General features: G+C 41.5%; 1 protein-coding gene across 3 annotated transcripts in view; it reads left to right on the top strand.

Annotated features, from left to right (window-relative positions):
• The window catches only part of SLC44A1 (solute carrier family 44 member 1), a 197,330-nt gene that overhangs the window by 70,688 nt on the left and 101,960 nt on the right, over window positions 1-24,682 (top strand). For all 3 annotated transcript variants that reach the window (XM_032306475.1, XM_032306474.1, XM_032306473.1), the window contains exon 4: window positions 21,706-21,842. In XM_032306475.1, coding sequence (XP_032162366.1) covers window positions 21,706-21,842 — 137 coding nt within the window. The remainder of the gene's footprint in view (window positions 1-21,705; window positions 21,843-24,682) is intronic.

The following is a 24,682-nucleotide window of genomic DNA, read 5'->3' as shown; positions in this document are numbered from 1 at the left end:
GTATAGCTTAGCTGGGTCTCCTGCTTCAGAGAGTCTTGCAAGATTGAGATCAACGTGTTGGTCAGGGCTGGGGCTCTGCTGGGAGTTCCCCTTCCAAACTCATATAGTTGGCAGCACTTTCAAGATAGTTGGACAGAGATCCCTAGCACTTTGTGGCCATAAGCCTGGGGCCACCTCAGTGCATGCTATGTGGGCTACTCCATATGGTGGCTTATTCAAAGCTAGCACGGGATAGTATTAGTAGAGTCTGCTAGCAAGATGGAAGTTAAATTTTTTGTAATATAATTATAGAAGTGATGTCCTGTCAGCTTTGCCATATCCTACTTGTTAGAAGCAAGTCACAACTTCCATCCAAAGTCAGGGGGAGGGAATTACACCAATGTGTGAATTCCAAGAGGTGGGAATAATTGGGGCATCTTAAAGTCTTCTGCCACCCTGCCCAACTGTGTCTTGCTGGAGTGTCATGTTTTATATAGCTCCCAGATTTGAACACCTGAGAGTTATTTCATAGGGGCTTATTGAATTGCAGTAATAGAGGAAGCAACAAAGCCAGAAGAAGACTAGCAAGGGGAAATGCCTTTGTCCTCTTCTAATTAGAAAATTTCAGGGACGCCTGGTTGGCTCAGTCAGTTAAGCATCTGCCTTTGGGTCAGGTCATGATCCTGGGGTCCTTGGATCAAGCCCCACTTTGGGCTCCCTGCTTAGCAGGTAGCCTGCTTCTTCATCTCCCTCTGCCCCTCCCCCTGCTCATGTGTTTCCTCTCTCTCTCTCTCTCTCTCCCTCAAATAAATAAATAAATAAAATCTTCAAAAAATGTTGAAGATGTCAGGGTGCCCGCCCAGGTGGCTCAGTTGTTAAGTGTCTGCCTTCGGCTTAGGTCTTGATCCCAGAGTCCTGGGATCAAGCCCCACATCAGGCTCCCTGCTTAGCAGGAAGCCTGCTTCTTCTGCTCCCACTCCCCCTGCTTGTGTTTCCTTTCTTGCTTCTCTCTGTCAAATAAATAAAATCTTTAAAAAAAAAGTTTAAGATTCTAAAATGACTATAGGATTCTATTAGTGGTAAAGAAAAGGCAATATTTTATTGCCTTATCATTCTTTTTTTTAAAGGTTTATTTATTTGACAGAGAAGGGGAGGGGCCGATGGAGAGGAAGAGATGGCATCTTAAGCAGGTTCCACCAGCAGAGAGCCCAAGGTGGGGCTTGATTCAGTACCCTGAAGTCATGACCTGAGCCAAAATCAAGATCTGGCTGCTTAACTGACTGAGCCACCCAGGTGCCCCTGTTGCCTTCTTACTCTAATTGTAATGTGTTCTTTTTCTTCAAGTAATATTTTTGACCTGATAGTATATATTTACTGCAGTAAGAAGGATGTAAAGGAAAATGGCAGATAATATTTTATGAGCTACAGGGAGACCCCAACTTCAAATGGATTATGTTCCCAAAGTTTACTTTTAAGTTGGTTAAGATATATACAACCCTTCTGCATAGAAACTGCTATAAATAAGATTCTGAAGCTCACTTAACTCAGAAAACTCATTTATCTTAGAATCATAGACTGTCAGAGGTGAAAGGGATCTTCAAGATTATCTAGTGTGTAACCACCTTAAAACATCCTGTCAAATATTGGTAAGCCTTGAGTGTAACCTCCGTAAACCACCCCATCAAATACTGGTTGAGTGCCAACTGAGGCTCAGAGAAGAAATGACTTGTTTTGTAGTTGAGCTATTATTATGTAGCAGAGATGCTAGAGAACAAGTGTAAGCCTTATAGTCTTTTGGGGGGGGGCTGTGGGGGATGGGGTAGTAATAATATATTTGGACTCTGACCGACAATTCCAAAATTCTACATTGCCTACCATTTTCAAAACCCACCATTCTTCTACGTTCTACATTGCCTACCATTTTCAAAACCATAAAGCTAGCTTTACAGTGTATGTGTCAATTTTTAGAGTATTATTATTATAGAAATTGTTCCCAAAGGGGAAGCCCCTTGTCCTCCATATCAATTTGGATAGAATAGGGCTCGTTCTAGTTCTAAGATACCTGGATCTGTGGATATGGGGACTGTACCAGAGCAAAGCATCTAGCTCTGTTGGCCCCTGGGGAGATAATTGGAGGAGGGGAGAAGTGTTTCCACTATGGATGTCACCTTTGTCATGGGTATTTGGGGTGGGAGAGGCTATGGCAGGGTGGCAGTGACTCTTAGGGTGCATAGGTTATTGGAAAGCCAGGTGTGGGTAGGTAGAGAATTGCTTTCAATCCTTCTTACGTAGGTATTATATCACTTATTAGAAATGTTTTCTCCATCCTGCAAATAATCCTAACACAGAGCTTAGTGACTCTTTCTTTGTGACTCTTAAGAAATTTTCTCCGTGAGGAGGTACGTGAGATAGGTCTCACATATCAGTATTGATTTTTTCTTAGAGGTTCCAAAGATACATTTTTTGCACAAATCTAACTTTATTCTTTATCTTTTTATCTCTCCTCTAAGGAAGCCATTTAAAGCCCCAATCACTGATAAAGGCTCTTTGACCATAAAATGCCTCTCAGATTTCAGATAATCAGTATTAACAGGATGTACAGGAAATAGAGGTCTGAGGCGGCTGATGGCATACATTTGGAAGTAAAATCTCTAGGGGGCATTTTGTTGAGACCTTTTTCAATTACCTTCCTTACCTGTGGCAGGGTATCTAATGCGAGTTTTACTTCTTTTTTTCAACTGTTTCATTCCCCAGAAATCCACAGCATAGAATGTAAGTGGTGGAAGGGCTCTGGAGATCACGGAGCCCCTTCATTTTACAGGTGAAGAGACTGAGGTTTAGGATACATCAGTGGCTTGATGAAACAATAGTATCAGGACTAGCACCCACTCTTGAATGTGCAGTCTAGTGCTCTTTGCATTATTTCCTGGTGAGCTACACAATGATTCCAGTTACCCACCCCCCCCCTTTTTTTTTTACCTTTGAGGGCCTCTACCTCTGATTTTTTTTTTTTAAGATTTAAATTTTTTTTTTTAAGATTTATTTGTCAGAAAGAGAGAGTGTGTGTGTGCATGCACGTACAAGCAGGGGGAGCAGCAGGCAGAGGGAGAAGCGGACTCCCCGCTGAGCAAGGAACCCAATGGGAGACTTGATCCCAAGACCCTGGGATCATGACCCCAGCCAAAGGCAGACCCTTAACCAAGACTGAGCCACCCAGGCATTCCCCTCTGAACATTTACAGATGAAGAACTTTTAGTAGAATACACTAGAGAAGAAAGGGTGGGTTATATAAATTAATTGTTACAACTAAAGGAACTTTGAAACCTACCCAATCTATGAAGGCTTCGAACAATCTGAAGGCAATTTGGTGGTGGCCCTGGAACCACCGCTGTATTAGGTGCTACTACAGCTGTTAACAGATGGCCACCAACTAAGTGACTTGAAACAACAACATTCTCTCTAAGTCAGAGGTCTGCGTGGCAAGGCTCAACTGATACCCTGTTCCAGGTTTCACAAGGCTGAAACAAAATATCGGCAGGGCTGTGTTCCTCTCTGGAGGCTCTGGGGGATGAATCTTTTTCCAAGCTCATTCATGCTGTTGCCAGAATTCGGTTCCATGTGGTTGTCAGACCGAGATCACATTTCCTTGCTGGTTGTCAATGAGGAGTCGTTCCGAGTTTCTGGAGGCAGCCTGTATATCCTATAGCCTATATTCTGGGTTTCATGGTCCAATTCAGTTAGCAACAGTCAGCCAGATCCTTCTCATGCTTAAGTCTCCCTGACCGCCCCCCCCTTCTTCAGGGTAGCATCTTGGTTCTAGATCATCCAGTTGGTGGAAGGATTTCTTAGCCAGTGACTCGGGGTTCAGGGACAGTCATTTGAAGTAGGGTTTTAGAGCCTTAGGTTGGAGGATCTGAGCAGGACTTGCCTTCTAGCAAAGGGGAAATCAAATAAAGTAGGCTTCTGGAGCGGTGATGGGGGTGGAAACTGGTGAATGGATGGTCATGTGGGTTCTTGGGCCACGTGGCAGCTCAAGAGCCCATCTCTTGTGAGGATGGAATTCCAGTTAGAAGGCCAGGCTTTGTTCTCATTGGCTGAAGAACATTGTCTACAGGTTGGAGTTCTGTAGGACATGCTAAAGCTGGCTGAAAACTGGTACCCACGATGAAGAGCTCCTAACTCTTATCTCATGGACTTACAGAGACTTCAGAGAGGAGAGACAGTGCCTTTCATTCACTGCTAATGCTTGGGTTTTACAGTGTTCAGGGTATTCTTCAGAGCAGCTCAATAGATCACCTGTTCATTCCTATAGCTAGAGATAGGTTTGAACAAATGGAGATACTTTAAGCCTTCGATGAGTTTGGTTTTGCTTTGGGGGAAAGCATTGTCCTCTTTGTGTCCTGTCAAATAGTCTCTGATTCTAACATTAATATCACCTCTCCTACTTGGCTCAATGCAAAGAAGAGAAGCCAAGGTAGATACTCCGTGTGAACCTGCATTTGTGGACTCATTTTGTCACAAGCTGATAAGCATTTGAAAACAGTAACACCTCGGATGTTCTAAATGGAAACTTAAGAGTGTTATTTATGCCCTTTCCCCTAAACTTTATTTTTCTCTCATGGAAAAATGACCCGCGCCACTCTTTAGCTTGAATTTTCAAACTTTTTACAAAGGTAACATCTGTGTTACTAGTATAAATCTAACTTTAGGATAATACTTGCTGTGGATAATACTGCTAGCAATTTGAAAGAAGAGATTCAGTTACATACCTTAGAACATACAGGAGTTGAAACCTGAAATGTTTTGCAGATTCTGAATAGGGAAGTAAAAAGCCACTTAGAATTCTGAAATGGCATGCATGCCATGAGGCAAGGATGGGGTGATTGGTTTCTCTGTGTTACCTGCTTCAGTGTGTATCCTCCCCTAGCTGCGTTAAACAGCTGATTATACATGCTCAATCCAGACTTTCACTACTTGGGTTGGTTCCAGGTGAAGCAGGCAACTGTAAAGATTCTAAAAAGCTCTTGTCATTGTATGTAAGCTCATAGATAATGACCTTTGTAATATATTTTAGATAATTATTAACCACTTCAGCTGTGAATTTTAAAGTCATTAGTTTGCCATCTATTTATTTATCGGGACCTGGTTATGAAGGCAACTGAGAAGTGGGAGGGTACACAGTCCATACATGACCACCCTCACCTCTGACACTAATTATAAATTTGGGTCCCTAAGACTACCTTTACTTCTGAGACCAGTTGCAAGTTGAGTCGGCCATAAGACCATACTTAGGAAGCCTCACAGAACTCACTGAAATCTATTATACTCACAGGGAAGAACTACAGATTAAAACCAGCCAATGAGAGAAGTACACAAGGCAGGGCGTTCATTGTTTTCTCCCTATGGAGTCAGGACATTTACTTAGCTGGCACTGATATGTAACAGCACACATGGCACATTGCCAACTGATAAGCTCACCCAAGTCTCAGTATTCAGAATTTTTATTGGGCTTCATTATGCAGGTATGGTTCACTGTGCAGGAGGCTGATTCCATCTCTAACCCCTCTTATCAAGCAGAAAACACAAGATCACTCAAACTCCTAGTCTGCATGACATTGCTGGTCTAAGTGTGGTCAACCCCTTGGGCACCTGGCTGGCTCAGTCCGTGGAGCGTGCAACTCTTGATCTTGAGTTGTAAATTGGAGCTCCATGTTGGGTGTAGCAATTACTTAAAATTAAAATCTTAAGAAAAGGAAAAAAGTGGTTAACTGCTGCCCTAAATTCTATCTGGTGTGGCCTGCCCACGCCCTAAACCACACTGGTTGGACTATCTGCTATGACCCAAAGCCCCTGGCAAATAAAGACACGCCTTTGCCCAGAGCAAAGTCAAAACCTTTCTCTGAGTAGGTTAAATTCTTTACTGCATACTTTGAGTGTGTGGGACTTAATTAGGGACTCTTTAAGTTGGATTTTGTAAAGTACATTTTTCAAGATGAAATTTGAAATATTCTTTTTGTTTTATTAAGGTATAATTTACTGTAACTGGTAACTGTATACAGTCACTCGCCCTCTATCACAATCCGCATTTCTGCTGCCCCCTGAAAATTGCCTCATATCCCTTTGTAGCCAGTTCTTCTCCCATCCTTGTTCCCAAGCAACCACTGATCTGCATTTTGATAGTATAGTTTTGCCTTTAAAGAATTTCATATGCACGAAATCATACAGTATATTGTGTTTTGTGTCTGGCCTCTTTAATTTGGCGTTATAATGTTAATGAGATTGATCCATCTTGTTAAACAATAGTTTGTTCCTATTTTCTTTTTTTTTTTTTTTTAAGATTTTATTTTTTTATTAATTGGCAGAGAGGCAATGAGAGAGGGAACACAAGCAGGGGGAGTGGGAGAGGGAGAAGCAGGCTTCCCGCTGAGCAGGGAGCCTGATGTGGGGTTCAATCCCAGGACTCTGGGATCATGACCTGAACCGAAGGCAGATGCTTAACAACTGAGCCACCCAAACACCCCTATTTTCTTCCTTTTTAATACTGAGTGGTATTCCATTCCACATTTTGCTTGTCTGTTCACTACTTTTTGCATATTTGGGTTATTTATTTAAAATAATTTTGTTCTATTGTAACTAACACTGCTTTGGAAATCTATGCATGCGATGCTGTATGGATATGTATTTCATTACTCTTGGATAGATACCTAGGTTTGGGATTGCTGAGTCATGATGAGGTTATGTTTAACCTCAAAATTGCAGAACTGTTTTCTGGAGGTGTTGCACCATTTTGCATTTCCCATGTGGCTGGTGTGTAGGGATACAAGAGGACTTGGTTCCAAGGGTTCCAAATAGACCAGGTTTGGCTGGTCACATGTGCATGTGATGGTATTTCCTTGTGGTTCTAATTCACATGTTTTAGTGGCCAGTGATGGTGAGTATCTTTTTAAAGTGTTGGTTAACCATCCATACATCTTCTTTTGTAAAGTACTTGTTCAGATCTTTTGCACATTTTTTGACAACTTGATTTGTTTTAAAAAGTCTTAAGAGTTCTTTATATATTCTGTTTATAAGACCTCTGTCAGGTATACGTTTTGCAAGTATTTCTCTCATATGTGGTTTGCCTTTTTGTTTTCTTAATGGTTATCATTTGATAAGCAAGTTTTTAATTTTGATGAAGTCTGATTTATCCATTAGATACATTTAAAACACACACACACACAAAGATGTATATTTTTTTAATGGCTCATGTTCTTTGTATTCTGAGAAGTCATTGGTGTAATCCCAAGTCATACAGATTTGTTTCTGTGTTTTTGTAGCAGGGGCACAGGGGCGCAGGAGCCCCTGGCTCCAGGGGTCCCAAACAGACCGGGTTCGGCCCCTTGCCCCTGACAAAATCCAAAAGCAGAGAGACGCGTGATGGGGAAACAAGAAAGGAATTTATTTCAGTGAGGCCAGCACCGGGAAGGCAGCTGACTAATGTCTCAAAGACTGTCTTCAAAGTGCTGAAAATACTTCTAGGTTTATATAAGGAGAATATGGGACAAAGGTGGGTGGGTACATGCAGGTGGGCAGTAAAGGTCAGGTCATCATTGTCTTAGGGTCAGTCCCGTGGGGTCTTGCTGACTCGGGGCAGTCCTTCCTGCTCAAGGGGGTAGTTTTGGTTCCCATCAGGGGATGCTTTGCCTGCAGGGTCTTTTGCCTGAGTTAAGAGATAAGCTAGAAAGAAGAACTTAATCAGAAAGTACAGACTGAGGTCAAAATGGAGGTAGCTGACATCCTCTTTCATTTTCCTCTAAAAGTTTTGTATTTAGCTCTTATGTTTATGCCTATGATCCATTTTGATTTAATGTTTGCATATGGTGTGAAAAGGTCAAGGTTTGTCTTCTTCCTCCATAGAAAAATCCAGTTATTCCAGCCTCATCTATTGAAAATACTGCCTGCCCTGTTGAATAACCTTGGTACCTTTGTTTAAAAAAAAAGATTTTTAAATCTGAGGGCATGAAAGGAAGCTGATGCCGTTTCCAGTAGTGGCAGATACCAGTATTACGGAAAATAGTAAAGGAAGGGTATCACCTCTTGTATAATACTGTTTTAAATAACTAGTTGGAACAAATTATATAAAAGAGATAAATGGAGTGTGTGTAGGTCAGTAGAGATAAAAATAATACTATCAACCAACGACAAGGGACTATAACTTGAATGTTTAGGGGATTTGACAAAAACATATCTTGAAATGAGATGCTTAAATCATGGGTTATAAAACATACACCTAACTCAATTCAGTCATTTTTTTTTTTATCACTAGACAAAATATAATGAAAAACGTAATATTTGTTTTATGAGAAAACAGAGTCTAACAAGATACAGGGCCAAAAACAGAGAATTATAATACTTTAATAGAATGAAAAGAAAACAAATAATAAGAGAATATAATCTACTCCTGGCTGAGTAGTCTTAATATAATAAAAATGACAGTACTAACAAATCTAATTTAGAGATTTAATACAATACTAGTTAATATCCTGATAGGATGGTGAATTGGACTTGATTGATAGTATAAATCTCAGAATAAAGGAGCAGGAAAGAACTTCAGGGGAGAACATTTTAAAAATCATTCTTGTTCTCAAAATAATTTGAGAGGATTAGAATTAGAAGCATTTATTGTAAGACAGTTAAATGGGGATAAAAGAGCAGAGAGCCGTACACCAAATTAACTACGGACTTTCTGGCTTTGAAGGTAGAAAGGGGAACTTGTGGGTTTCAGCAAAGTTTGGATTCTTATTTATTTATTTTAAAAGATTTTATTTATTTATTTGAAGGAGGGAGAGAGTGAGAGAGAATATGAGATGGGGAGGGTCAGAGAGAGAAGCAGACTCCTCACTGAGCAGGAAGCCCGATACGGGGGCTTGATCCAGGGACTGTGGGATCATGACCTGAGCGGAAGGCAGAAATTCAACCAACTGAGCCACCCAGGTGCCCCCAAAGTTTGCATATTTAAAGGCCTGTAGGCAGTCACTATAAATCACTTAAGTGGGCTGGGAATAAAATAATAGAGAATGTTGGACACTCTGAGCTTGATACGTGTGTGCCCAATGAAAGGAGAGTTTCTGTTTGGTTTTAGCTGATTTTTGGCATGTGGGTGGATGGCCCAGTGGTGCTCCGTTTTCAAAAAAAAGCCAGTAATCTTTAAAAAAAAAAAAAGAAAAAAGGCCAGTAAGCTATTGATGGAAGGAGAGTAGGGGAGCACACATGACCTCTCGCCTTACTCTGTTTAGGCTGTTTCAACAAAATATCACAGACTGAGAAGCTTAAAAACAACAGAAATTAAATTCTCTTAGTTCTGGAGACTAGAAATCTAAGGTCAAGACACTGGAATGATCACGTTCTCATGAAGGCCTTCTTTCTGGTTCATTGCTAATACTTTTCTCCCTGTGTCCTCACATGGTAGGAAGAGATAGGGATCTCTTTGGAACCTCTTTTATAAGGGTACTTGCCCCACTCATGAGGGCTCCGTCCTCATGACCTAGTCACCTCTCAAAGACTCCCAATACAGCCACCTTTGGAAGTTAGGATTCAGCATGTGAAATTTGGGGGCACAACATTCTGGCCATATAGCACCTCTTGATCTTCTGATTCTTAAATATGGGCAGTTAGTGTATTGTCCAAACAAAACAGGTAATGGGCAGGGGATCACTCATTGTCTAATTAGTGACTGTGTAGCTTAGAGTTGAACAAAAAGAAATTTTGCTGTTCAAAACCAACACTTACTCCCAAGTATATTAAGGAGCCTGCCTAAATGCAGGTTAATAACAGTGACGGAAACAAAATAGAAATACGAGAAATAAACTGATAGTAGCATAGGAGAAATCAAGTAAAATAAAAACTAATAGCAATCACTGTTTAACAAAAGACATTGTTGAATGATAATATGAAGGAAATGACATCTAGAGCTTTTTTTTTTTTTTTTTTTTTTAAATTTGACAGAGATCACAAGTAGGCAGAGAGGCAGGCAAAGAGAGAGAGAGGCGGAAGCAGGCTCCCTGCAGAGCAGAGAGCCAGATGTGGGACTTGATCCCAGGACCCCGGGATCATGACCTGAGCCGAAGGCAGAGGTTTTAACCCACTGAGCCACCCAGGTGCCCCATCTAAAGCTATTTTTAAAAAGATTTTATTTTTCGAGAAAGAGAGAGTGCACATGGTGGAGAGGGGGCAGAGGGAGAAACAGACTCCCTGCTGAGCAGGGAGGGGAGCCTGACATGGGACTTGACCCCAAGACCCTGGGATCATGATGTGAGCCAAAGGTAGATGCTTAATGATTGAGCCATACTTTAAAACAAATATACTTTTGTTATGGAGAGGAAACCATTTATATATTGAAGCATTAAAGGAGTAAAGTAGTAAGTACCAAGGTGGGCATGTTTGATTGTCAAAAAACTCGATTCTCTGATGTAAAGATAAAAGTAGTACCTTGAGAAGAGGACTTATAGTTTTTCTATGGTGGGTAAGATTTTTCATGTAATTGGAGATATATCCTTAAGGGTAGATTTAGTAGACAGATAATTAATGATGGTTTACATTTTCACCATGGATGACAGACACTGGAGAAAATTACATTAATATGTGTGACCTAAAGATCTTCATTTGTAAAATAAAAATAATAGTAGTACCTACTTCCTAGGGTGTTTTGGAGGAATAAATACGATAAATGATGTATGCTTCTTGACATACTGCTTGGAACCATAGATGTTAACTGTTATTTTTTACAATCATTTTCATTATTATAATCTTCCAAAACAAGTTTCAAAGTTACTTACCAGAGCTTCTTCCCTTTTTAACGTAGATGGGGAAAACTGCTCATTTAGCCCAATTTACATTAGTGGAGTTTACAAAGCACTTTCACATATTCTGTCTCATTCTCAATCTAGCCCTGGGAACTCTGAATTTCCTCTGTGGTGGGGGGCTTTCAGGATTCACTCTTCTGTAGTCACAGCGTGGTTTCTGGTCATCACCCTTTATCGCTCCACCTATAAAATCAATTCAAACTAATTCAAGAACTCCCCACTCTGACCACAGCCTTTTCTCCTTCTGGTTTGTGTGTTCTTTGCCTTTTGAAGCCATTCTTTGACCTTTGTTAGTTCTTTGACTCCTGTACTTTCTCTCCTAACTTCTTTTCTTCCTTTACTTTCATTCTTATTTTCTCTTACAATTTTTTCATACTGTTGTGATAATATCAAGTGCCTGTCTCTGTCTTACTCTGTCCTTCTGAAAGACTGAAAAGAAGTCTATGACGGGCAGAAGATTTGAAAGGACGAGAGGTGAATGGCCAGTAAGCTCATGAAAAGATGTTCAACATCATTAGTCATGAAGGAAATGGAAATCAAGACCACAATGAGTTATTACTTCACATTCACTGGAATGGGTGTAGTAAAAAACACATAGGTGCAAGTGTTGGCAAAGATGTGGAAAAATTCGATCCCTTGTACATTACTGGTCTGAACATTAAATAGAGCACCTGCTATGGAAAAGTCTGGCAGGTCCTCAAGATATTAAATACAGAGTTACCATATGACCCAGCAATTCTACTCCTTATTATTTATCCAAGAGAAATAAAAACATGTATCCATAAAAACATACACCCGTAGCAAGGCTTGTATGCAAATGTTCCTAGCAGCATTATTCATAATAGCCAAAAAGGGAAAACAGAAATGTGCACCAACTGATGAATGGATAAACAAAATGTGTTCTGGCCATACAACATAATATTATTCAACCATAAAGAGGAATGACACAGACAAAGCATGAAAACATCATGCTAAGTAGAAGCAGCCAGTCACAAAAGACCATATATTCTATGATACCATTTATGTGAGCTGTCCAGAAGAGACAAATCTATAGAGATAGTTTGTTCATGGTCGCCTAGGGCTAGGGGTTAGAAAGTGAGGGAATGGGGAATAACTGTTAATGGGTATGAGATTTCTTTTTGGGGTAATGAAATATTCTAAAATTAGCTTGTGGCAATAAACAACTCTGTAAAATATACTTAAAAATATTTAATTGAACTGAATTGTACACAACTTTGAAATGTACAGTTAACAGGTAAATTTTATGGCACATAAATTATAGCTCAATAAAGCTATTAAACTAAAGAGAAAAATAGATCTCTGGTCATTGACTGTCAGCACATACTACTTCTCAGCCTGAGTGGTCCAACAGAACAAGCTGATTCTGAGAATGGTTCACGTGACTGTGTAGTATTGCCAGTGAACTTGGGGCTAGGGGTGTTACTCCGATTGACTAGAGTAAATAGAGAAATTTTCTTTAACAAGAACTTAAAGTTCTTGTGACTGACTTTTAAAAGGTATTTTAAGGACACCTGGCTGGCTCAGTCGGTGGAGTGTGTGACTCTTGATCTCAGGTTGTGAGTTCATGTCCCATGTTGGGTAAAGAGATTGCTTAGAAATAAAATCTTCAAAAAAAAAAAAAAAAGAAAGGTGTTTTAATTTGCTCTTTGGTCTCAGTTTAGTATGAGGAACACTATTTGCTGTCAAGCTCTTGATTACCATTCTGGGGATCATTTCTCCCTTTGCGGTATATGCATAAGGAGTAGGCAGACACTTAGCTAGATGATAGAATCATTTATCCCCATGCCTTTTCAGTTCCCTGCCTTTGTTTTGGCTCTCTGCTCATCCTACTTGACTTTAGTTTTAACCTCTTTGGGGGGGGCTTTGGCAATCTGATCAAAACTATAAGTAAGAAATCTCTCTTCAGGAAGCTGCCTGTGAATTTGTACACCAAATTTTGTTTACAATTTCAAGAGGGTCACAGATTTTGCGAAGGATCAGAATCTCAACTCTGCACACTCCCTTTCATGATCTCATGTACTCCTGGGCCAGGCTATCATTTATATGCTGGTAATTCCACAGTCTTTATCTCTTGTCCAGATTTCTCTGCCAGAGCATTCTGGCCAATCGTCTAGGTCCACTTGGACACTCCACAGATACTCCAGACTCACACTGTCTACAGTTAGCACGTGATCTTATCCCTCCAGACTCTATTCCTCCTTCTGAGATGCATGTCTTACTGAACAGGAGTCCAAACCAGAATGCCCTCGCTACCCTAGTCTAAACCAGATCATTCTTTTTTTTTTTTTTTTTTTTTTTTAATGATTTTATTTATTTATTTGACAGACAGAGATCACCAGTAGGCAGAGAGGCAGGCAGAGAAAGGAAGCAGACTCCCTGCCGAGCAGAGGGTCTAATGCAGGGCTCCATCCCAGGACCCTGGAACCATGACCTGAGCCGAAGGCAGAGGCCCCACCCTACTGAGCCACCCAGGCGCCCCTAACCAGATCATTCTTAATTTCTTCCTTTCTTAATTTTTTTCCTGTAAATAAGCATCATGCTTAATTTCTTTCTTTCCCTCCACATATAATCAGTCATCAGGTTTTCTTTTTTTTTTTTTTTTTTTTTTAGATTTTATTTCTTTATCAGAGAGAGAGAGGGGGAGAGAGCGAGCACAGGCAGAGGGAGAAGCAGGCTCCCTGCTGAACAAGGAGCCCGATGTGGGACTCGATCCCAGGACGCTGGGATCATGACCTGAGCCGAAGGCAGCTGCTTAACCAACTGAGCCACCCAGGTGTCCCAGTCATCAGGTTTTCTTAATTGTGCCACAGGGTTTCCAAAATCTCATTTTTGTTCCCATTCCCACCTTAGTCGAAGCCATCCCCTTGGTAGAGATTCAGTCTCTTTACTTTCTCTCTTGCTCGCCTTTAATTCATTCCCCACATTAGAGCTGGTGAACCCTCAGTGGCTCCCCAGTGTCTTTAGGATGAACTCCCAAGCTTCTGACCTTTTTGATACCACCTGAGAGGCCTTTGTGATCCAGCTCCAGCTTGCCTGTCCGGCCATCTGGTTCTTTATCCCAGTCCATTTCAACCGTCATGATGGTTTTCATTTTCTCAGTTACACCGTGCTGTGTCTCACTTTTATGTCTTTCCATGTGCTCTTCTTTCCCTGTTTTTGCCTCCTTTCCTCCATACTTGCAAACTCTTTCTCATTCTTTAGGTCCTGGCTTTAGATTTCCCTCCTTCTGGACACCTGTCCATTCATGGGGCCCTTTGGAGGCATTCTCTTATCCTCTTTTCTCTGCAGTAGCATTTATATGCTTTTGTAATTACCTCCTTACTCTCACTGGACTGTCAGTGCTGGGAAGGGAAACACTTGTTTGTGTTGGTCTCACTTATCATGGCATCGTGACTCCGTATTTAGCCCTGCACCTGGCAGAGGTGTTTGATAAGTTTCTGTTGAGTGAATGAGACTATTTCCTTCTACCTAAAATACCATCTTCCTTACCTTCCCTCCACCCACTCCTCCACTTGGCAAAATATTACACAGTTAACCCATGTATAAATTCAACAAATAAGTTGCTGGGGGGCGGGGGGTTGGGAGAAGGAGGGTGGGGTTAGGGACTTTGGGGAGGGTATGTGCTTTGGTGAGTGCTGTGAAGTGTGTAAACCTGGCGATTCACAGACCTGTACCCCTGGGGATAAAAATATATGTTTATAAAAAATAAAAAATTTAAAAATTAAAAAAAAAATTCAACAAATAAGTTAGGAACTCCTTTATTCCAGGCACTGTTTTAGGCACTAGGGATATAGTGATGAAGAATATTTCTGCCCTTTGGAAGCTGATACTCTATGGCTGGAGACAGATAATAAATCAATAAATAAGTAAAATATACAGTGTGTTAGTGAGTGTAGGTGCTAAGGAGAAACAGAAGTCAGGAAAGATGGATGACGCCCATCCGAGTGGAGAGAAGCATTTCAGATGGGCGGCCGCCCCACCGTCATTAAGAGGGTGACTTTTGCTTGAAGACTTGAAGCAAGTGAGGGGTCTACAAGTGGCTGTGCTGCTCTTTGGAGGAAGAACGCTCCAGGCAGATAGAAGTGCAAAGGCTTCTAGGTGCGGGTGAGCTAGAGAGTGAGGGACAGAAAGGAGACCTGCGAGAGGTGAGGTCAGATGGGTTAACATCTCCAAGTGTCGCTGTCTTCCTCTGATCCCTGGGCTCCCTCCGCAGCTGGAGGCTGTTTTCAGCTCTCAATGCTGTGCATTTACCAGAAATGACTATGGGAGTTTCCCTGCTTAGCAGTTACCTGTGAATCAAGGGCTACAGATGTGCTAGCATCGAAGGCTGCCGGGCTGGGGAGGCATTTCTTTATCAAGTGCTTCCTCTGGGGACGTTTTTGCCTCTTCCTCATTGAGACTGGGGCGGAGGACAGTGGGAACATGGGGCGCTGCTGTCCTCACCCTCACGGGTCAGGTCGTCCACAGTTCACCTCTGCCCTTTCTCTCTGTTCCTTAGTCTTCTTGCCGTCTTGGGGGCGTTGTGAGCATTGTGCTGTTCTCTCAGCTCCTATGTAGAGTGACAGTTTTGAAGATAAATCACTGCTTTCAACATATTTCTCTCTCTCCACTTGGCTTTGTTCCAGAAAGGGGAGGGCCAGGGGGGTTTTAGTTTATGGTGTGTTGCCTCAGTTTGTTGGGTTGGTGTGTGTTGGGGTCGTTTGGGGTTTTTTAGGGACTTGCCTATGCAGGTTTCATAGCTTTGTCCTGTGTAACAGAGCCCTTCCCGGTGCAGTTGGGTCCCACCCCGGTGGGATGACTGGGCTGGCCTTGCTGGCACCCGCACAGGAAGTCAGAGGTCTCCTCCGGGCACGGTTCCACGGCGGGTGGAGCGGAGACCAGGCTCTCCCAAGTCCTGTTGAGCCTCTGTGAGGTGGCTGTGTTTTCCGTGTCGGTGTGATTCACTAATGGCAGCATGCTCTGCGGAGAGGGGCCATAAATTGTAAATTGATACGAGGTAATAATTGGAAAAATGATCGGACTCCATTTTTATTCTCCTCTGGGGGAAAAACGCGTGTCCAGAATCGCTAACGCAGAAGGCGCGGGACGGAGGGGTTTTGCCGCCAGCTTTCCAGCTGCCGGGCCTCCGTCCTGATGAGAGAGGAGAGGAGCCGTTTGGCAGGAGGTGGCCAGCCGACCAGGATCTGTTTGCCACTTTTTGCCCCAAAAAGCCTTGCCGCGGAGTTGCCATGGCAGCCGGAGGCAATTTAATGGCAGAGGCTCGGCTCTGGAGCCCCGCCACGGGCGCCCCGGCCTTCCCCTCTGCGGCCTCCGCCCTGAGGGGCTGGTGACGCCAGGGGTTCCGCGGGCCGCACCCTGGGTGCCGTGGCTGCCTGGGTCTGCACATTCGAAGGCTGCCTCGGTCTCCAGCCCCCCGCTTCTCCTTGGGCGCAGCCCTTTGATGTCCGGTCCCGGAGTCCACCTTATCAAATTACTTGCAAGTTCCTTAAATATGCTCTTTCATGCTTCTCTCCTTTTATACATGCAGTTTCCTCTGCCCAGAACGCTCCCTTCCCCATCTGTCTGGAAAATTCCTGCTCATTTTCAAAATACGGCTTAGAAACTGCCTCTTGCTCCGTATTGCTTCCTCTAACCCCATATGCTCTGTGCAGAATGACGGGGTTTCCTCTGCCATCTCAACCTTGCCGCCCATCACGTGATTTGGAATGACTGCATTTTTGTTTCTTCCTCTCTAGCCTGTTAAGTTAGTTGCATTTAAGAACTTTTTTTTTTTTAATGAATTTTGTATCTCCAAGCCTAGCCCATGAGTAGGTACGTCTCCAAGCCTAGCCCATGAGTAGGTACGTAATAAACACTCTGTAGTGTTTGCTGAATGAATGAAGTGTTCACATGTTATCCTGTGTAATTCTTTTTTTAAAAAAATATTTATTTATTTGAGAGAAAGAGAGAGAGATAACAAGCAGGGGGAGCAGCAGAGGGAAGAAGGGAGAAGCAGACTCCCCATTGAGCAGGGAGCCCAATGTGGGGGTCCATCCCATAACCCTGAGATCATGACCTGAGCAAAGGCAGATGCTTCACCAACTGAGCCACCCAGGTGGCCCCATCCTATGTAATTCTTCTCATGGGAGCGTAACTCACCATGTAGAGATCAATCACTGTGTGATTGCTCTGTAATTCACTCACCATTACCTTTATTCTTACTTGGAGGACCAATGGCAGGAAGAGCAGCCGTCGGAGTCCGTCCCCTGGGGCTCAAGGCAGTGTAGCCTTTGGTTGCTAGCCCAACTTGTAAATCCCAGTTCCCTCTTGTTGAATTAGGATGTGTGAGGACAATGCTAAAGATGCTTGGTGGCCCAAAGTAAATTCTTGGCATATCTTATATTCTCCACCTTGCCCTATCTTCCTTGAAGAACATGAAAGCAAAAGCAAAAGAAAAGTTTAAACCAGTGTGAGCCATCTCTGGATGGCTCTGTCTCTGCATCGGCTCACTCCATGTTCACTGCCCTGCCCTGAGCACAGCTTCAAAAGTCACCTCTTTCTGTACCTCTTGTCCCTTTTCCTGAGCTGTCATGCCTTGCGGCCCCGTCTTCATCTTTGGTGCATCTGTGTCCACAAGTTTACTGTGTAGATAGACATTTTCTTTAGATCTCTCTCCTGTGCTTTCTTTTTGGGGATAAGCTGTTATTTCAAGAATTGCGGTCGGAAACTAATTTATTTGTTTCTCGTCTTTAGTTCCCAGGAACCATCTCGGCTATAATACATACTTCCACACCTTACCTGCTGTCCTCTGTAGTGTTTGCTTTACAGTTCAGCCTTCCACGTGTTTTGCCATTCCTCGAACTCTGAAGTTCAAAGCTCGCCTGGGTTATTGTGCTGTCCTCTTTGCAAATGTGTTCTTGATACCGTGTGATGATGCTGTATGCTTGTCATATGTGCCAGTGCCCACAGGTGTCTGGGCTGTTCAAGTGGTGAAAAGTGTTTTTCTCTTGTTGTGTCTCTCCCTACTTTCATTGCCACTTTTGGTATTTTATTCATACCCACTCCTCTACAGAATGTGAAACTTAAAGCTGCTTTCAAGTTGTTAGTAGATCTAGTAGAAGACTCACTGAGGATAGAGATGAAAATTTGCTTTTCACTCCAGTTTACTGTTTATCTGTGACTGTGGTTCTCCACCTTGAAAGGAGGGCATGTAATCACAAATCCAAGTACCCCAACCCCTTCCCAGCCATTTACCCAGTGGCAGAGTCAAGGTAGGCTGTTTCAAGAAACCTTTTTTAGGGTGTTTTATAACCTCTTACCTCGTGTCTTTCGCTTTCTTGGTTTAAAAAAAAAACCCAGTCATTGGTAAATTTGTTAGTTAAAATAATCTGGTCTGCCAATGTCACGCTTATTTGAGAGCTGGGTATTTGTTTCATTTCAAAAAAATGAAATTGGCAAATATAGTTCATTTTGTTTGAAGTGAAAACTGAAACTAATGTAAGGATTTATTTACCTGACTAAAGGCATTTTTAAATCAAAAGGCAAGAAAGTGCAGTTTTAATGAATCATAAATTTGTCTGTGTGACACATGCACTTTTCCTACTCTGTAAATATTCAGTTAAATGCCATTTAGTTAAAATTTAATTACTTACGAACACGTTGCCATGGATTGAACGAACTTCAGAATGGTGGAAGAAATATCAGAGTTAATATAGAACAGTTACAATGATTTATTATTTTATAGGAAATATTTTGGGGCGTGAGCAGGTTGGACACAGGGTGAAACTCCAAATCAGAAGGACTAGATTTGAATTCATGCTCTGGCATCTACTTGCTCTCTTGGGCCATGTAGTTAGTCCCTTGGGGCCTCAATTTTGTCCTCTGTAGAATGGTAATGGCCTCTAGCTCATAAAGTTGTTGTGAGGATCAAATAAAGTCATGAATGTGCAGTTTATAGATAAGGAAACTGAGGCTCAGAAGGATAAATATATTCCCCAAGGTCAGAGAACTATTAAGAAAGAGAACCAGAAAGCAAGGTCAGATGGGTCTGATCCAGGCTTGGTACAAGGCTGCTGCCCAGTCACTAGGCTAAATCAAGAGTGTGCTTTAAGATGCAGAGAAAGCTGGGAATATAGTGAGGACACTTTTGGTCTTGGAGGGGGCAGAATCCTACAGGACCATCAGCCAAAGTATCTGTTCTCAGCAGGCTATAAAAGTCCGTGTCACTGATCCAAGGCCCTAGGAGCCTGTGGCAGTCTCTCCTTTTCCCCAAGCCCGTTTTTTCTGTTGTCATGTGATTTTTCCAGGGATTTCTGCAGGCTTTGCTCATCACTTAGAACTGTGCACTTAACTCCTGTCCCCACCCCAACTCCACTGCCCACCCCACCCCCCCCCCGACCCCAACAAAAACAGATGACGGGATTGTTGTGAGGATTGTGCAGTAAGGGAGTTGATGTGTGTAAAAGGTTTATGAATATGACATCTAGTACGTAGTAAGTACTCAATAAATGTTGACTACCATTATTTTTATGGGTATTGCTGACAGTATCCATGGTGGTGGTAGTTAATGATTCCCAAGTTTTTATGACACCTTCCTCAAGGACCTGTGTGTTTCCTGCTGTTCCTTGCACAGAGCCCCAGGCAGGACATACTCACCCCCAGACACAGGACAGATAGATGGGGAATCAGTAAGGGAGCACTCGCTTCTATACAAAGGTGGTCAGAAAGTTTTCTCCTTGCGCTCCTTCCCAACCATCAGGCACAGGAGCAGTCTGATTTCCACTGCCAAATAACACCTTTCTGCTTGGCTTCTTTCTTTCCTTTTATCTATGTAGAACATAAATGATATTGGGGCCATTAGCCCAGTTACCAAATATTCTTTTTTATTTTTTTAGTTTGGTGGTTTATAGCTGATCCTTGACCTTTGTGTGGGTTCCTGGTCCCTGATCCCTGCTGTGTGCAATATTACTCCACATGCAAAGGCCCCTCAGGTCCCTCTCCCCCAACATATACACTTTATTCTTTTAATATTTCATTTTTTTCTGGTATCCTTTTTTTTTTTTTTTAAATTTATTTGACAGACAGAGATCACAAGTAGGCAGAGAGGCAGGCAGAGAGAGAGAGGAGGGGAAGCAGGCTCCCCACAGAGCAGAGACCCTGATGCAGGGCTCGATCCCACGACCCTGGGATCATGACCCAAGCCGAAGGCAGAGGCTTTAACCCACTGAGCCACCCAGGCCCAGGCACCCCTCTGGTATCCTTTTATATTGTCTGTCCCAGTGTATGTATTGACTTGATATTTTTTCTTTCTTTCTTTCCTTTTTTAAGATTTTTCTTATTTGAGAGGGAGTCAGAGAGATAGCGAGAGAGAGAGAGAGCACATAAGCAGGGGAAAGCAGCAGAGGGAAAAGCAGGCTCCCCACCGAGGAAGGAGCCCGACATGGGGCTCAATCCCAGGACCCTGGGATCATGACCTGAGCGGAAGGCAGACACTCCACCAGCTGAGCCACCCAGGGCCCCCGATATTTTTGCTTTTTAGTTTTCTCACCTAGTTCTTCTATTTGGTTTTACTTCCTGATTTGAATCCTATTTTATATAGCAAAGCAAACAGAGTTTAACAATGTGGGAAAGGCTGTTGGGAAATAGACGATTTCATAAAACCTTCCTTGGACCCAGTAGCATGGAAACCAGTGCTGGAGGCTCTTTAACTCCTCCCTGACATGAAGGCATTCCTACTTGTACCCCTGTGTTGCTCCACATTAGACTTTGCTTTTCTCAAGAGTATTTGGCTCTTACTTTCTTTTTGGGCAGATGATAACAACATCTACAGTCTTTGTCATCTCTTTTGCTTTTTTAACATACATACATACATCCGAACATTCATTCATTTATTTATTTATTTATTTATTTATTTATTTATTTGACACAGAGAGAGAGAGAGCGCACAAGCAGGGGGAGTGGCAGGCAGGAGAGAAGCAGGCTCCCCGCTGAGCAGGGAGCCCCATGTGGGGCTTGATCCCAGGATCCAGGAATCATGACCTGAGCCAAGGGCAGATGCTTAACTGACTGAACCACCCTACTTTTTAACATTTAAAAAAAATATATGTTTCAGTGTAATTTCTGATGGATCTTTCCTTTTTGAAAATATAAATGTATAGAATACAGAAGGGATAATTTAAGTTTTGGGCATGACTTTGTTGAAATGTAATGGACCTTCTAATAAACAATATCAACTGTAGTTATCTCTATTCAAAAGTCATTTACATTTTCTAGAAAATGAGACTTCTGAAAAGTGGAAGAAAGAGATTAAAATCATTTTATTCTAACATCCAGAGATGACTGCAGTTAAATTGTTGGTGTATTTCCTTCAAGCCTCCATTCAACTTTATATGTTCAATTTTATATAATTTTACAATTCCTTTTTATAATTATATATTCATTAATAAAAGTTTATATATCTGTTTTTATAATTTTATATTTTGTATATAATTATTTTTATTACATAAGTTTATATAGAAACTACAATTTATGTTATATAGCAGTTTTGGGAGATTCTGAAGGCACAAGTTCGGCAAAAAATAAAACTACTTATTTTAAAAAATAACTTCTAATGATAAAGTATACATTACAAAAATTTAAATATTGGAAAAATACATCATGACAAACATTTTCTCCAGTCCCTACTGTTAATGGTATATTTACAAACAATTGACGAAAAAGAAAATCTGTGATTAGATTTGTGAAATATCTGTTCATCTTTGATAAAATTTGTGAAGGAGTATAGACTAGCACAGATGTTCTTTGCTTTTAGGCATAGTTAAATTAGGCAGCGAACCAGAATGTGTTCTTGTTAAATAACGTCTCGATATTTTTGTCCATGCTTTAGGTATGTGTTCTTTTTGGATCCATGCAATCTGGACTTGATAAACCGGAAGATCAAGTCTATAGCACTGTGCGTGACAGCATGTCCAAGACAAGAACTGAAAACCCTAAGTGATGTTCAGAAGTTTGCAGAGATGAATGGTGAGACATGAGGCCATCCGAGTCCTCACCCTGGTCACTTGCTCTCACTGTTAAATATTGTGTTTGCCTTCCAGTCTAACTGGTGTTAAAGAAATATCAAAGAGCCTTAAAAAGAGAAAGAGAATTGAAACAGCTTTTGGACATCCTTGATGAAAAAGATGATAGTCACCTGGGGAGCTTGTTAAAACTCCAGATGCCTAGGTTCAGCCCAGGGAAATTCTGACTGAGTAGGTCTTTGGGTTCTGGAAATTTGGTTTCTTTTTGGTTTTTTTTGTTTTGTTTTGTTTTTACAAATGTCTCAGGTGATTTTGATGGAGTGTCTTTGCACATTTAGGAATTACGAAACTACTCTTCGTGAAATCGGGTTTTTTCTTTTTCTCTTCCTGAGTATTGCTTAAAAGTATTTCAATTAGTATACTTTATTTTTATCCCTGGAAGAACAATGTAATACATGCCTCGTATGTGAAATTTAAAAAATTCAGGAAAAGGAAAATGAAGTAAAACCCAAAATTCCACCATCTTTCAAGTGTGTTAGTGTGTTTTGCTTTTTTAAATTTAATATTGTCTCATAAGGATTTTTCTAAGGGTAAGGTTTTGAGAAACTTTGAGATTAAACATATGGGGATTAGCTGAGAAAACAAACGTAGTTTCCTTAGCCCTGACTCCGTTCCCTTGGGTTACTCACTTTCACGTGCTATCTTCAGTTCTCTTCAGATAATTTTATTTTTAACCTGTCTTCGTGGAGGGTCACAAACTTCTAGCCTGTGTTTTTGAACTTCCATGAGGCTTTAAGTTTGCATTTTGTGTGTTGGAATCCCCAGAGCTGACTTTTAACCCTGCCTGAATTTACAGGCTAGTTCTGGTTCCTCAGAATAAGGGCTGACTCATGCATCCATCGGTATAACTTCTAGCTGGGTAAAGAGACAGCCTAGGAACATAGCTGCACATACACCTCTGCATGGATCCGGAGTCTTCCCTAGTGGTTGCTGGCCTTTTGAGGACAGAAGGACAGCATCCTTCCAGACTGACCATATTCTTGTCCTGTCATTTCATGCCTTCAGCGTGAGGTAGTGGGAAGAGTATGAGATTAATGTGACTCTGGATTCTAATTCTGCTGCTGTCCCACTAACTGGCTCTGTAATGAGGGACTGAAGTTACAGTCTTTCTGAACTAGATTTCCTCATCTGAAAAAAAATGAATTAAATACAATGCCTCCTTTATAGATGGTTGTGAGGATTAAATGAGATGATGCATGAATCCTTGGCACTTGGTGGGCGTTAAATAAAGAGGTACCAATTACCCTTCAAGATCTCATTTTTTATTCCCACATGATATCCTTATCTGTATTGATTTGCTAAGTCTAATACTAGAACTGTCAGCCCTGTCATTATCAGGTTTCTGAGGGAGAAATGAATTATCCCTTTTGGGTTTTTCTAAAATCTGAGACAGTGTGAGCATACACAGTACACTCTGGAAGATGATGTTGTTGAATTGTTAAGAGTATAGTCTCTGGGGGCGCCTGGGTGGCTCAGCGGGTTAAGCCTCTGCCTTCGGCTCAGGTCATGATCTCAGGGTCCTGGGATTGAGCCCCACATCAGGCACTCTGCTCAGCTGGGGAGTCTACTTCCTCCTTTCTCTCTGTCTGCCTCTCTGCCTACTTGTGATCTCTGTCTGTCAAATAAATAAATAAAATCTTTAAAAAAAAAAAAAAAGAGTATAGTCTCTGGAACCAGATTATCTCGGTTCAGATGTTGGTCCTACCAGTTAGTAGCCACAAGACCCTGGGCAGGATACTTGATCACTAGATGCCTCAGTTTCCCTATTTGAGAAGCAGATAATATTTGCGTGAAAACTATTTCATAGGTTGTTACAAGGACCTCATACATGAAAAATGCTTAGAAGAGTATCTGGCAACTAGTAAATTGCTAAATATATAGATACAGATATAGATATAGATATAGATATAGATATAGATATAGATATAGATATGACATATATATTTATTTATATAAAACTGCTGTTACATTACTACTATTAATGTTGTTCCCCAAAGGAATGTGATAGTCTTCCTGCCTATAGTCTCTCTACTTCTAGCTCCTTACATACTGCTGTATTAATGTTGCTAGAGCTTCAATCCTATTAATCCCTTACTCAGAAATAAGTAAAATAATACTTACTCAGAGGTAAAAAAAATAAATAAAATAAAACACTGTATGCCTTTCCTTGGCATTCAAAGCTAGGATCTAGTGTCAAACTATCTTCTAACATGTCTTCTTGAACCCACTGGGTGTGAGTCTTGGTCCCTTGAACCTGACATGTCAGCTGGAGGGCCATAAGAGAGTTAGTTCCTTGTCAACTGTATTGCCTGCTGTGATGACCCACTGGGGAGAAATGCCCCATGCTGCCCTGCTGGTTTGTTTATTTCCAGGCCATTATCCTTCTAAGTGATTATGATACTGAGTATGGCTTATTATGGCCAGTTTATAAGACCTTTTTGGTGAGTTTTACAGCTTGGTTTTTTTCACAGTGTCTTACACAAAGCAGGTGTTCAGGAATATTAATGAATAAATATTATTCCAGAAAAAAGACTTCTTAAATTGATGCCCAACTACACAGGTACCCTTAGGCTTTTGAGGCAGCTGTTTGCAAAATAAGTCAACGTGTTAGGCATAAAAAAAAGTACTAATAATGGCAGCATCAAGAAGCACAGCAGTGGAGGATAGAGAAGATAAATATTTTAAAAGGCAATAGAAAAACTATGAAATTATAATAGAGAAGGGAGCCTTTGGTGGAGGGACCTAAATACTTTTATTTTAATAGCAGCCCTAAGTTGAAAATCC

Source organism: Mustela erminea, chromosome 12 (genome assembly GCF_009829155.1).
Source record: "Mustela erminea isolate mMusErm1 chromosome 12, mMusErm1.Pri, whole genome shotgun sequence".
Taxonomy (NCBI): domain Eukaryota; kingdom Metazoa; phylum Chordata; class Mammalia; order Carnivora; family Mustelidae; genus Mustela; species Mustela erminea.
This window is presented reverse-complemented; position numbering and strand designations above follow the sequence as displayed.